The 14,056-nt window shown below is 40.3% G+C and overlaps 1 protein-coding gene across 1 annotated transcript; it reads left to right on the top strand.

Annotated features, from left to right (window-relative positions):
- The first annotated feature begins 3,487 nt into the window (after nt 1-3,487).
- Nucleotides 3,488-13,593, top strand: LOC115389208 (nuclear factor of activated T-cells, cytoplasmic 2-like). The gene is made up of 10 exons (XM_030092676.1): nt 3,488-3,790; nt 4,888-5,884; nt 6,007-6,178; nt 6,312-6,514; nt 7,171-7,343; nt 7,436-7,576; nt 8,893-8,948; nt 9,190-9,322; nt 10,515-11,156; nt 13,173-13,593. The coding sequence occupies exons 1-10, from the start codon at nt 3,682-3,684 to the stop codon at nt 13,217-13,219; spliced, it is 2,673 nt and encodes an 890-aa protein (XP_029948536.1). The 5' UTR covers nt 3,488-3,681; the 3' UTR covers nt 13,220-13,593.
- Nucleotides 13,594-14,056: the final 463 nt, after the last annotated feature.

Here is a 14,056-nt window from a genome sequence, read left to right as displayed (position 1 = left end):
TTGTATTCACAACCCCTGGTTTACAAGACCAGGGCTCTAACCACTGAGTTATAGAACCAGCTGTTTATTTCTTTTTCCCCCAAAAAAAATCATTGTCACAACTGTGAAATGTTATTATTGACCTCACCTTATTGCACACGTGTGTAACTTGCATAAAATTGGTTCACAATCAGAAGGATCAATGTCAGTGCAAACATTTTCTGGCTCAATCCTTTAATCTCACAATCATTTCACACAATAACTCAGTCTGCTGTTGCAGTGAGTTAACAGGCCTTCTTGTGTAAAGAAAATATGTCACGAGGTGAGGAGCTTAAACATCATGATACTATAATCAGAATGAAAAGTATGACAAAGGCTCCCAATGCTGAAAATTTGCCATCTACTTAAGACCCATTCTCACATGGACCCTCACTGAGTGGTAGTTAAAACTAGTTATTTTAGTTATGCAGAAATACAATTCTTACATTCCCAAAGAAAGAAATTTCCATAAACATTTTATGAGGTTATTGGTTGGCACTGAATGACAACTTGCTTCATCGCAACCAGGTAAAATGACACACGATGGATCTGCTCACAACTTGATAATCTATATTGCATTGTGCAGTATGGCTAAGAGGAGTCATTTCTGCAGAGAAAGTGCTCTGGATATGTGAAATGCATTAATCCAGTGGTATCGCTATAACTGTTAAAGTCAGGGCAAATCCTGGTGAGACCTTCAGTCCATCATGGGGCCAACGCAGCAGTCAATCACGCGCCACGAGTTAACACACCCACATGCATGACGACGGCGGTGAGAAGAGGCTGGACCACTTTCAGTTACCATGGTGACACGTTGAGAACCACACAGAACACTTCCAGTAACCACCAATCCACCAAGTTTCCCTACGTCTATGCTTTTATTTCAAAACTTACATTGTTGCATTTTTTTTTTTACACTGACTTCTGTAAATGATGCAACTGCAGTAGATGTTTCACCAGTCCAGCCTGAAGGACAACATACGCTCTGCTCTGCGGAGATGCTGGCCACAGATCTTCTTATCCTTGTTGTTGTGACATTCAGTCCCTGGCAGTGAGATACTGGGTCACTTTATGTAACCCACACAGCTCTCACATGATCGCCATGCGACCTCAAATGACTTCAACATGTGAAGCATAAAAAGCTAAAATGCCTCTGCTCAATAACAGTCAGGCCGGACATCCCTCAGCATTCAAGTGAAACAATGGAGGCAAAACAACTTCGAGCTGTGAGAATTAAGTTGATTCCAGCTGTTAAAAGTTTTTTTTTCCTTTGCTTTTTTGGCCTGACAGATATTTTCAGCTGTGATTTGTAAGGGGGTTTCCTCAATGAGTCAAACTTCACTGTGCAAGTGATAAAGTTCAGCTTTAGGGACTGTCATTGTTATGGGGACAATTTGAATGAACCTGCTCCTCTTTTTTTTTTTTTTTTTTTTAGAAAATAACTCACAGAGCCATGCAGACAAAGAAAAAAATGTTTGTTTGCACGAACTCTTTTTCACAGGACTCACTACCATAAAGGCTTGCAAATTACACTGTGGACGTGGCAAATGGTGGAGAACAGGTTTCCTTCCTGCTGCAACATTTGAACTCCACTGATTTGTTTTCAAGTAAAAGTAACTTCTTAATATCGTTATGTACTTCTATAAGTAAATTGTGAAACACAGGGGATGAACTGCTGTGATAGATATCAGTGTTGTTTGCTGTCCTTAACATAGTATTATAAATATCATAGTGGTTGCTAGTTTTTCTTGAAAAGATCTCAGAGTCCCAGCTGCACTTGAATGATGCAAGAAAAAAGTAAAAAAAACAAGTCCACCTCCATTTCACTTCCAAGACAGCACACAGTTCTTGGAAGGAATAAAAGTTGACCTCATGAGCAGATGGTAAACTCATGGAGGCTCTGTCTAGGAATAAGGTCACACAGCCCCCCATTGAAAAACAAATAAGGACCTCTTGGTAAAACACCACTGAGCAATAATATCGTAAATGCTTCTATTCTGTATAATGGAATCAGAAATCTTGTGTAAATGATTTCATTGTGTACATCACCCATGTGAACATTTGGAGAAACACATTCAACATGGCTTTCCTTAATTGCATTTTCAAACAGCAGCAGAGTTCATTACCATAACAAAAGCTATGCAAGAGTCTCATAATCACAGCAGGAATTGAGCAACTACAAGCCCAGTTTTGTTTCCTTTGAAGATGGGCCTTTATATATATATATATATATATATATATATATATATATACATATATATATATATATATATATATATAAACAACGTCCCATAAGTGCCTCGGAGTTATTGTGCAATGCTGCCACTTAGTGGTCAAAAGCTGCATGCGAACATTTGTATTTACCGTATTGAACTTCTAAAATTAGATTTATTTGAAGTAAAATTGCGTTAAAACATTGAATTAATTTGATTTTCCTATTTTCTATGTACTTCACTGCAGACTGCTGTATAAGTTTATGAATCAAAAAGTGTATAAGACAAAATGTATTTAAATTTCACCTTGGCTCACCAAATATATGCCGTGGTTGTCGTTTTATTTGTTGCTATGTCATATAATGTAAACAAGAAGTGAAAAAATATCTTTTTTACCACAGAAGTAAAAGTACAGAGATACATTTCAAAAATTACACTTTAATTTCAGTAGTAAGTAAAAAGGTAGTGTCTCTCTGAAAAGTACCGAGGTACAAAACGGAAGAATAAAAAATAAATGTCATCAAAGCCCATTTTAAGGTGTCTTTTTCTTCTTTTTGTGGTGATGGCAGTTGTGTTTTCAGACACTCTACAGTGTGAAAATGAACAACATGATGGTGGAACCCGTTTCTTTCTTACAGTTATTTATCCAACGCAATATTAGATAAATGCTGTTTGTATTCCTAATAAAACATTATTTGCTTTCAACAATTTCAGTGTTTAATTCCAACTTGGTGTTGCAGTATAGGATTGAGCCGGTAGATGGCGCTGTTGTAGCCAGTTTGGTACAGTGACGGTGACGTTTGTAAAAACGTGAGGACTGCACTAACTTTAAAACTAGTGAACAGTTAGATTATCAACTATTTTATAAACTCAAGCATAACACACCATGAATTTCATTTTTTTTATTCTTTTATCGTAGAGTTGATGCTTTCACTTCACTGAATCATAAAGATGTGATTTAGAGAGTCGGGGAAAGTAAATTCATGGAGTTCAACATGAAATCAAAAATAAATAAATAAATAAATAAATAAATAAATAAATACATTTCACGGAGTACAAATACTTCGTTACTCGCCATCTTTTGATATCAGTCTAATCTTTCGTTTATCGTGTAATAATCAGGCTGCTGAGCGCGCGCAGGAAGAGCTACGACACACACACACACACACACACACACACACACACACACACACACACACACACACACACACACACACACACACACACACACACACACACCTTTCATTCTCAGCGGGGGTGACAGGAAGCGTCTGTTGTTTGTCGCTGTTTGTTGGAGGGTTTATTTGAGCAGCTGCTGATGCTTGAAAACGCCTTTGACAAAACCTCTGTCTAAGGTTCATCAACCAGCTTCATTAACTACAGTTTACTGATTGACTGGGAAGAACTGCAAAGGACACAGTTGGACAAGAGAAGTCCTCAAGATCTCAAGATGTCATCTGGAAGTCTGGGTCAAGACATTAACCAGGAGGAGCTGGATTTTTCTGACCTGTTTCTATATAATCCACCTGGAGAGGATTTTCCTGCTGGCCAGGATGAAGGTGTGTTTCAATTTATCTTTCATTTAAATTACTGCTGCCTATGGAAGTTTAATTCTGTGTGACATAATCAGACTTTAAAAAATTGTATTTCATAAACTGAGACCTGCGCTGCCAACTACTGTTACACACATCTGTAATCACTACTGTAAGCACCTTTTCAGTGAAGTGGGCTTCAGTCAGACACTTCCTTTATTGTTATGAAAACTTTCTTGAGTTCTTTTTGAAATCTGTTTTTTTTCACCAAGGGTTGTTCTCGAACGATCTTTTTAAAGAATGCAATAAATGACCAAATCTTGTGGAAAATGTACAAATTTTACTAAAACACCACAATGATTTAATGTAGACAGTAAAAACTGGATACATTTGTTACTGGATGTTATTTAAAAAAGAGAGAGACTTTAACAACTTTCATGCTTTCGCGAAGAAGGGAAATATGGAAATTATCAGATGTGGTCACTTGATGGGTATTTCTACTTAAATATATTGCTGTGCACAGTTTAATGTAGTTAAAATAGTTTCATTGGTAACAATAATCAAGATAGGGCTTTCTGTGTTTGGCCATTTATATTTCTGAGAACTTTTTCCTGTTAAGGCCAAGACTAACTTTAATATCCATACTTTTACCTTTTCATACAAAAATCAGTTCAGCAGTTCATTTATGAGGATTAAGCAATTTATACATTTTTTTTAATTATTATTATTACTATCTATGTAGTCTAACTGATTTTAGAATTGGTGGTTTGAACGATAACACACAGAAGTGAAAATCTGTGATAAGCAATGCGAAAGAAACAGAGAAAAGATGGAGACTTGACCTTGAAGCAAAGGCATTGATTAACTGAGAAGTTTGTGGGTGACTTGGGCAAGCCGGCGCCTCGTGGCTGAAAGTAGATCAGATAATGAGCAGATTCAAAGCAGCAACCAATACGTTGGCAGGCTGAAACCTCTGAACGATTATAAAAGATTACAGACAAAGTGAACGCTCATGGCAAAGTTCACCTGAATGAAACTTCAAGCAAACAATCGTCTGAAAAGGGGGTGTAAGTTAAGACAATCTGGAGTAAAACTGTTTAATGAATGTTTTTTTGTGGTTACAGATGACCCAGGTGCCATCCTTCAGGCTGACCGCCAGCCTCCCCTGGTGGTGGTCGACCCTCACACTGCTTACAGCGCCACCTCCAGTCAGCCACCTTCTGGCCAAGATGTGACCTCTCACAGCCACACCACAGAGACCCTGCCAGGCGCTGCGTTTGATTCACGGCTGCTGACATCAAGAGCAAGCAACATCCCTGCTCCCAGCCCCAGGATTGAGATCACGCCGTCGGGTGACTCTCTCAGCTCTCAGACGATCGAGTCCAGCCCTGGTTCCAAAGCTCTCGGGGCCTACAGGGACTGCGTCAGTCCTGCCAGCAGTAACTCTTCCACAGGCTGGCCGGTGGAGACGTACTCTCCGCTGGCGTCACCTTGCGCCTCCCCGTCTAACGGAGCAGGCTGCGGCGTAGGCTTGACTGCCTTGGACCTTTGCCCAGGCCTGCAGGCCATACACACTTCTTCTGTGCACTCCTCACCGGGAGCCTCTCCCCGAAACAGCATCACAGACGAGACGTATCTCCAGCCACAACACCAACGAGCCGCCTCTCCACTTCCTCACCAGCGTTCCCGCTCAGCCTCACCGTGTGGGAAGCGCTCCCTCGACCAGGCCCAGTCATGTCAGGGGGCCACTCCCGTCAAGCAGCGCTCCCGCAGCCCCAGCCCCATCCCGTCACCTCACGAGCATCAAGGCTCGTACTACCTTGACCAGTACCAGCCACAGACCACGTTTCAGCAACAGGCTCAGGCCTCAAACCCCGGCCTGGAGGAGGTGTTGAGCAGCCTGAGCTCCGATCTGACCAGAATTGTGCCTTCTGCAGTAGCGAGAGGGGCTCACATGCAAGCCCAGACACAGGACTGTGTGTACAATGAAGGAAACGCCTGGATCGCCGAGCAGGAGAGGATGGTTAGGGCTGCTGCTGAGGTTAAACCCGAGACATTCTACATGATTCCAGCTGTGTGGCCTCCGGCCAATTCAGTTCTTCATTCTGCACAGACCTTCAGGTGGCTATTTGCTCTGATTGGTTAAAAAATTTTTAATAGTACAGTATACCACTTAATTCCGACACACAGTTGCCTGTTTCCATTTTTGAAAAATGTTTTCTTTGATTCCCTTCTCTCTCCAGTGGCCTCGCTGTGGCTCCACTTCCTCTTTTAGAGTGGCCGTTACCCAGTCAGTCAGCCCAGTACGAGCTACTGATCCAGCAGCAGCCAAGATCCCACCATAGAGCGCACTATGAAACTGAAGGCAGCAGAGGAGCAGTCAAAACACCCAACGGAGGTCACCCAGAGATTCAGGTGTGATTAGTTATATGTAAATAACAGAAAGAGAGACTGATCTCTTCTCCCTTAACGTCTTCCCAATAGATTGCAATATGCAGAATGTAGTGCCCAAATGTTGAATAAACAGTGTCTTTATTTCCCTCACCAGCTCTGTGGGTACCAAGGCACAGCGCCACTGGGGCTCCAGGTCTTCATTGGGACGGCTGACGAGAGGCTCCTGAAGCCTCATGCTTTCTACCAGGTCCACCGCATCACAGGGAAGACCGTCACAACACACAGCATTGAGAGGATGATCAGCGGCACCAAGGTGTTGGAGATCCCTCTGGAACCAAAGAACCACATGAGAGTTGTGTAAGTAAAACCAAGAGACATTCATCAAAAACGTCTCACTTACAGTGATTAAAAATCATGATATGTGCCAACATACCACCACAAGCCTGGGACCCAGGGTTTATTCGGTGTTCTGCGAACACCACTGGGTGGTTTTCACAAAGAACTATAGAACCCAGAGTTTCTTTTTTCGTTTGTTTAAATGCGTGAGTGTTTGACTGAAGATGGCAGCGACCACAAAGTTTTCATTTTTATGCACTCTTAACAAGGTGTTGCTCCTGGCAGAAACACAGAATGCATCACATCCTGTTTGCCAAGGAGTTGGTAGCAAAGGGTACAATGAATTAGATGAATAATGAACCATAAAAATCCAAAGGGAAGAAGGTGTGTTTCATATTTGTTCGATTCAATTCCGTCGACAAATTAAAATAAACTTTAAATGACTTACACATGGAGGAGTATTCTTTAAGAATCGAAACAAACATGCACGAAAGTGAGATGAAAGCATATTGTATTTATTTCTATCAGGGAAATTCCTTCTCTGCATTTATAGTCAGCCTTAACTTTACATATTTCCACAGCGCGCTGATCGAACCTTCAAGCTTCTGACACTAAATCCTCTTCTCCAACCTGGACAACACCGCTCCAGTTGTTACATCTTCTTTTGCGTTGCACAGGATTGACTGCGTGGGGATTTTGAAGCTGAGAAATGCCGACATCGAACTAAGGAACGGTGAGACGGACATTGGACGGAAAAACACGCGCGTGCGCTTGGTGTTTCGTGTCCACATCCCTCAGCCCGGAGGCCAGCTGGTGTCGCTTCAGGCAGCTTCTAACCCGATTGAATGCTGTGAGAAATCCTTTCTTTACATCTTTGATGTACATCTTGCAAGTGTCTGAAATGATAATGACTGATTAAGCAGTGTCTTCATGCTTCCTCAGCTCAGCGCTCGGCTCAGGAACTCCCTGCAGTCGAGAGGCAGAACCTGGACCAGTGCTCTGTACTTGGTGGTCAACAAATGGTCCTGACAGGGCAGAATTTCACATCAGACTCCAAAGTGATATTCTCAGAGAAGACGCAAAGTAAGACTCATTAAAAAAAAAAAAAAAAAAAAAAAAAACTGGGAAATTAGGTCTTTTAATGTGTATATATGGTCACAAATGTGGAAATAATCCATTTATGTATTGTATAGTGTGTTTAAGCTGAACAACAATTCTTCACCTGTGTTTGTTCTGTGTGTATATTTAGAATCTAATCCTTCTAAAAATGACTAATAATTCTATATAAGTGCTGCAAATATCCTGTATGAGTGTGTTCACCTACGCATGTAGCATATGTATTTTTAGACCATTTGCATATCACCCAGGAAACTTTCAGTGACGCACCGCTTCCTCCAGCCCCTACTTTGACAAAGCAAACCATCAGGTTTTGTTTTTGTGGCTGTAACTTCTATTTGTTTCTAAATGGAAAATTCTCCCTTTCTTGCTGCTCCCTCTGCCCACACAGAATTGTTGGGTTATCTGGTTCGATGACAGGATGAGTTCAGTAGACTGCATGTAGAAACCTCCCTGCTGTTCGCTGTGGAGTTTTATGCAACAGGATGTGGTTAGGCAGACTGATAGAGATTCAGACCCAGAGCAGAGGCCTTCTTTTCTTTTTCTTTTTTTTTTTTTCACTGCGTGGGTTGAAAACAGAAACATCACGTAAAAAAAAACAAAAAAAAAACGGTGTTTTTCATGTTCTGCTAACGAATGTGCTCAAATAATGAACTATAAGCAGGGAAGTCCATTTATGGCTATCAAACTATCCTCTTTTTGAGGCTGTTGAGCTTTGAAAAGTGTCTGATATACTTATCTTAAAGCTTAACATGAAGTATAGGCACAGAGAAGAGCAGCTGGCATGTATTTGTAAAACATCTCAACGCCAGGCCAGTCAAAGGAACAGCATGAACTGACAAGTGTCCAAGTACTGCTGAGATGATCCAACTGCTTTGAGGTATACCCGATCTGGACGAATGACAATGTGCACAGACATCGGGAAAAATGTAGCTGTGAAGAGGATGTGTTTGAAATACAGTAAAATACTATAGAACAGAACAGAAATAAAAATCCATTTAAGAATTAATATGTAAACGGTTTAAATTAGGTTTAAATGAAGTTCAGATGAAGTTCATGATGTGTAGCATGTAAATGGGACTAATACCAGGATTTAGCCATCATCAAACAGTGTCAGATTTGTTTCACTAAGTCAGCTACCGAATGAATACCACATTCCTTTACAGCTCAACTGTCTTTTTTCCACATCTATGCGAAAAATTGCCAAAATAAGTCTGTATTTCATTGAAACATAGTTCCAATATCCTCCATTCAAACATTCATGATTTTTTTCTTGCTTTCAGATGGGCAGCAAATCTGGGAGGTGGAAGCTACAGTGGACAGAGACAAAACTCAATCTGTAAGCTCATCTCTGAATATTTATGTTGATGAACATGTTTACCTTACATTTATGTTTGGCTGATTCTATTAAATGCCATTAATCATGTAATTAAAATGGAAAGGCAAAACACAAAGCTCACGCTTGATGCATGTCATGTCCTTAATTATTTTGTTTTTTTTTCCCCCTTTTCTCTCTCGCTTCAAATACACCAAGATATTTGATTTTTTTTGTTTGTTTCTTTGTTTGTTTTTGTCACTAGAATATGCTGTTTATTGAAGTCCCTCCGTATAAATACAGGACCATTCGCCAACCGGTGAAAGTCAACTTCTACGTCATCAATGGAAAAAAGAAGCGCAGCCAGCCTCAGCACTTCACCTACACCCCTTTGATAGGTACGTTTCTGTTCGTGTCACAGCACAGTCATTACAGGACAAACTGCTTTATGTGTGAGAAACGAGAGAATTTCTCATCATAGGGTTGGTGGTGAAATCTTTTATCTGTCAGTGTTTCAAAACCTTTGTTATCTCGGCTCTGGCGCTGAATGAGGACGGAAATGCATGTAAAAACAACCTTAAAATTGCTGTTACTAATCAAAAGTAACAAATGTGTGTCTCAGTGTAAACTGAAAGTTGATTCAGTCTGCACTGACTCGCCTCCTATCCAGACAAAGGAGAATATGCATACACAAATGTGTGTGCTTAGTAACTCGTCTGTGATCGAGCTGAAGATTACAGGAACTTGCAACAGTCTTATAAATTAGATGTTGCACCTACAAAATATTGACCTGGAAAACGTGCAGATGGAGTTTGCGGTTGCACCTTCTTGCACATTGTTCTTCTGCTGAAGAAATCCACCTCCAAACTGGTGAAACTAAGTGATGTTAGCAGCAAACTTCAGATGGGGAACAGGGCACATAAATGGCAAGAAATCCAATTTTCCAACACCCACATGTGATACTGACAACTCAAATGCCAGTATACTTCAAAATGTCACAGCATGACAGAAAATTAAGAATATTACTACTACTTCAGATTAAAAGAAGAACATATTTTTAGGGGCAGGGTTGTGCTGACGATTTCATGGGTGGATTCAAATCCCACTGCCCCTAAATTCCACCGAGTTTTATATTGAGCATAACGTATTCGCCCATTCAAACAAACACCACAATCTGCTGTTGCAGCTCAAGGGAGACCATTCACACTGTCTTCCCCAGCGGTGCATTATGGGATATGTATTTACCTTGAAGTGGGTGCAAATCCCAGCTGTGGCAGGATCATGGAGTAAAATCAATTTCTGGTGCTAACTTGTTGTGGCAACCCTCAGGACAGGTGGTCCATGTAAAGCCCAGTATTATCCAGTTTGTCTGTAAATGTTCTCTTGCTTACACTCTAAATGACGAAGGTGAATCTGGAATACACTGACAGTTAATCAGTCATATGTTTCCATTCCCACATTTCATGCTACCAATTGAGCAATAAGGTTCACTGAAATGTAGGTGACAGACTCTTGTTAATTTGTATGTACCCAGTTGACAGAGATACTGAGAGCATGTAAATCTCCAATGATGTTTGTTTTTACTTTCAGCCATTAAAGCAGAGCCACTGGACGACTATCAGTTCAATTCCTATGGCTTCTCGGAGAACCGAGCTCTGTCTGACATGTCCATCAAGTCCCTGTACGAACACCACAGCCAGGACAACTTCGAAGCTTTGAATGTGTCGCCGTACCATCTAACTGCTGTGGACCCCCGAGCTCACGCCATAAGCTCTGCTTCGCTGGATGAGCAGCTGGTGTATTACCAGTCCAGAGCAGGCACTCTGATCAACAGCCCTGTGTTGTACCATAGCCCCAACCAGCGCTACAACAACTGCAGTACTTCCCACCTCGATGGACCCCCGATTGGTTCCCACACATCCACCTTTGGCCAGTGTGTAAGCGCTAAGATGCCTCTGGCTGAACCTGGCAAAGGTCCAGAGGTTGAAGATTCATTTGACACTTACTTGGTGTCGAGACATCTGGGGTATGTGCAGACAGTCCATCCACTGGGAAAGTCACCACCTTCAAGATGTATTCAAGGCCAGTCCCAAGGGAAGACGGAGGGCCAGGCTGAGCAGAGTGGGCGGCCTCTGAACCAGATCAGCTCCGCCAGAGGACTCCACGAGAAACATCCTCCAGAGAGGATCACTGTCAAACAGGAGAACCTCAGCTATGCCTACCTGGAGGATGGTGAGTTCAATGTTTGGTATAAATGATTGTTGCGCTCCTGAATAGGAGCACAAAAGTAGTTGAATCTTTATTACAGCTTTTATTTCTAAAGTGCTATAAGAGGTAACTGTATGCACTAAATATTACCTCCACAACCAATCCAATCATGGCCATGTGACGTAGAGCCAGATGAGAAAGAAAACAAGGTTCAGCATACTCGCAACCTGTTGAGACGCACATAGTTCCTATGACATTTTAAATTGTTTGTGTTTACTTAAATTGTGAAACATCAGAGCAGGTTATCAGGTTTGACTTATTTGTATTCTAAGTGCAATTTAGAAATAGAAAACAGGGGGAAAAACTTGGCTCTGTTCTCGTGGAAATTGTCTTAAAAGATTTATACATTACCGTGTGTCTTCTTCGGCAATTGTACTTTATCAAAAGGTATGCAATTGAGAAGACTGTATCTTTAATATAAATTGTTCTCTAAGAAGCTCTTCTGAACAACCTGATTGTTTTAAATCACAGAAAGCCTCCTTTATCCTTTCCATTTGTCATAGAATTTACAGAAGGAGGACTCCCAGTTAAGTCTGTAATTACTGGAAGTGTGGTAAAAAGGGGTTTATCAGCAGTCAGTTTCAAAATGCCTCTTTAATCTACATCAGGTAGAACTACTATCTACTGTTGCTGAAAACAAATTTCAGAAAGTCATTCTGTCTGGATGTGAAAATATCTTACATAGATCCATTTAAGGTGCACAACTGGAAAAAATGACATTTCTGAAATGTTTAAAATGCCAATTATTCTTCCTTCATTGCTGTAATGAAATTTTTTTTAGTCTTACAAAGTTATAAAATGGATGCACACTGTGTTGCTCAAAAGGGAAAAATAACATGAAACAATAGCACAGTGTTACATGGCAGTGCAATACTAAAACCTGGAAGACGAGTGCTTGTGGTCCAGCGTGCAATGCTTACAAACACACTGCAGATGTATGCATGCAAATCCCACCTTGTGGTTTTCTATTTAGCCATTTTTCATTTTCGCTTTTACTCTCACTCTTTTTTTCGCTCTCACACTCACGCTAAAGCTGCTCATGCTTGATCATGCTTGATCTAAGTTCATAAGAAAATCAATTACAACTTGCATTAAATTTGAGAAGCAGCACCTGCATAGAGTCAGTGGAAGAAAATGTCTCTTTTCTCTCTTGTAAATGATACTTGAAAAAAAAAAAAAAAGATTATTGTAAAGTTTCAAAGCTCCTCGTCTATATGAAGTTAAGACTGGTGACTGCCAAAAAACAAATTCACCGAAACTGCTGAATTGTTTCTCTCTCTCCGTTGTTGTCTTTACTGTTGTCCTTGAAATTAAATTTTCAAAGAAACAGTGCTAATCCAAAATCATGGCTTAACAAATATGCCACTGAACCTCTGTTAAAAAAGTCATCATAAACATTTTCTTGTTTTTCCTTTTCACTGAGAGCTTCAAAGTGCCGACCACAAACCTCAGCATCTCAGGTTTTGGTCTGGTAGATGACCTTTAGTCCTTTGCTCCTTTCTCTTTCATTTACTGCCACGTTTATCCCTGAATTTATAGCAGGACAAGGAAACACCTACAATTGGTTATGGCGACTCCTGCTGGTAGTAATGTCATTGTTTTGCCCAACATCTCCAGTCAAACAGGTGCACAGTGTGATGGTGTAAAAGCAGCTTCTGCTTTGTGTAGAGGAGTTCCTTTTTAGAAAACAGTATATTTTTTAACAAATATTTTTCTTTTGTGCCTGCCATAAGATTTTTGCTTTATTTATTAGTTTCTTTCCAAAATGGGGCTTTAAATGTAGTAAAGTTTTGTTTGAGTTGCTTAACTCAAACATAACTGCTTTTAATAAATTAAAGCACAAAGAGACAATCCCACTGTGGAGGCTCAAACTAAACCCACACACAACCAAGGAAAACATGCAAACTCCACACACAAACACCATCCATCCTGGCTTATTTGATTCGAGGATGATTTACCTCTGTTGTCAATGTCTTTCAGTGAATGACATCATAAGAAGAGACATGAAAAGCTACAATGGGGAGTGACTCTGAAGCTCTACAGCTGCTTTGAAGACCACCACCATGTGTTGATACAAAATCCAGATTGATTTGATGACTTGAAGAAAGCTTCTTTTCTTAGGAATTTGTGACATTCAAAGCAAATAACGGAAAGTGTTTCATGAAAGATATATATTGAATGTAATCAAATATCAGTCAAGTTCACAATGAAAAGTACATTTTACTTCAGTGGGATAGGTACCATGGATTTTCAAATGTCACATCCTGTCATGTAATATGTATCCAATGTATACTGTCTTATTTCAGTGTGTTCAACTTCTGCTAATACAATTGTACACTTGCTCTTCATAAGCTTGTAGAAAATATTTCATAGCAAATAAAGTCTTTTATTTTAACCAGTATGTTTGCATCATTGATATATTATGTACAGGAACAGACTGCATCAAGATGTCAGATTCAACAACTACAAACTGATTCATTCGGAGCTTTATATCGTGTTTTCACATGCTCTGTAAAATAAGTTATCAGACACCATTTAAAAACAAAAACTAATACTAGTATTATTGAACAGATTCACTATAGAAGGGCTCTGCAGGGTCAGATGACTCCAAACATGACAGAGGCTCTTATGTTGTCGAATTCCATAGGGTGAAGTTAACTGAAGTTGTGTTACTTAGATTTCACAGTATGAAATGTAATTTTGTAGTTTGAAAATAAATATAAATCAGAGTTTAAAAATGAGGTAGACCCAGAAGTTGACATCATTTCCTCTGAAGACTTCTTCAAAGGACATCTTGAGACAGATGAGCAGCCACAGTCACTTGCACACCACAGTTCACCCTCAACATAGAGACTGTGGGAGGA

The sequence above is a fragment of the Salarias fasciatus genome, chromosome 5 (assembly GCF_902148845.1).
Source record: "Salarias fasciatus chromosome 5, fSalaFa1.1, whole genome shotgun sequence".
Taxonomy (NCBI): Eukaryota; Metazoa; Chordata; class Actinopteri; order Blenniiformes; family Blenniidae; genus Salarias; species Salarias fasciatus.
Note: the sequence above shows the minus strand (reverse complement) of the source record. Positions and strands in the feature narration are given on the sequence as shown.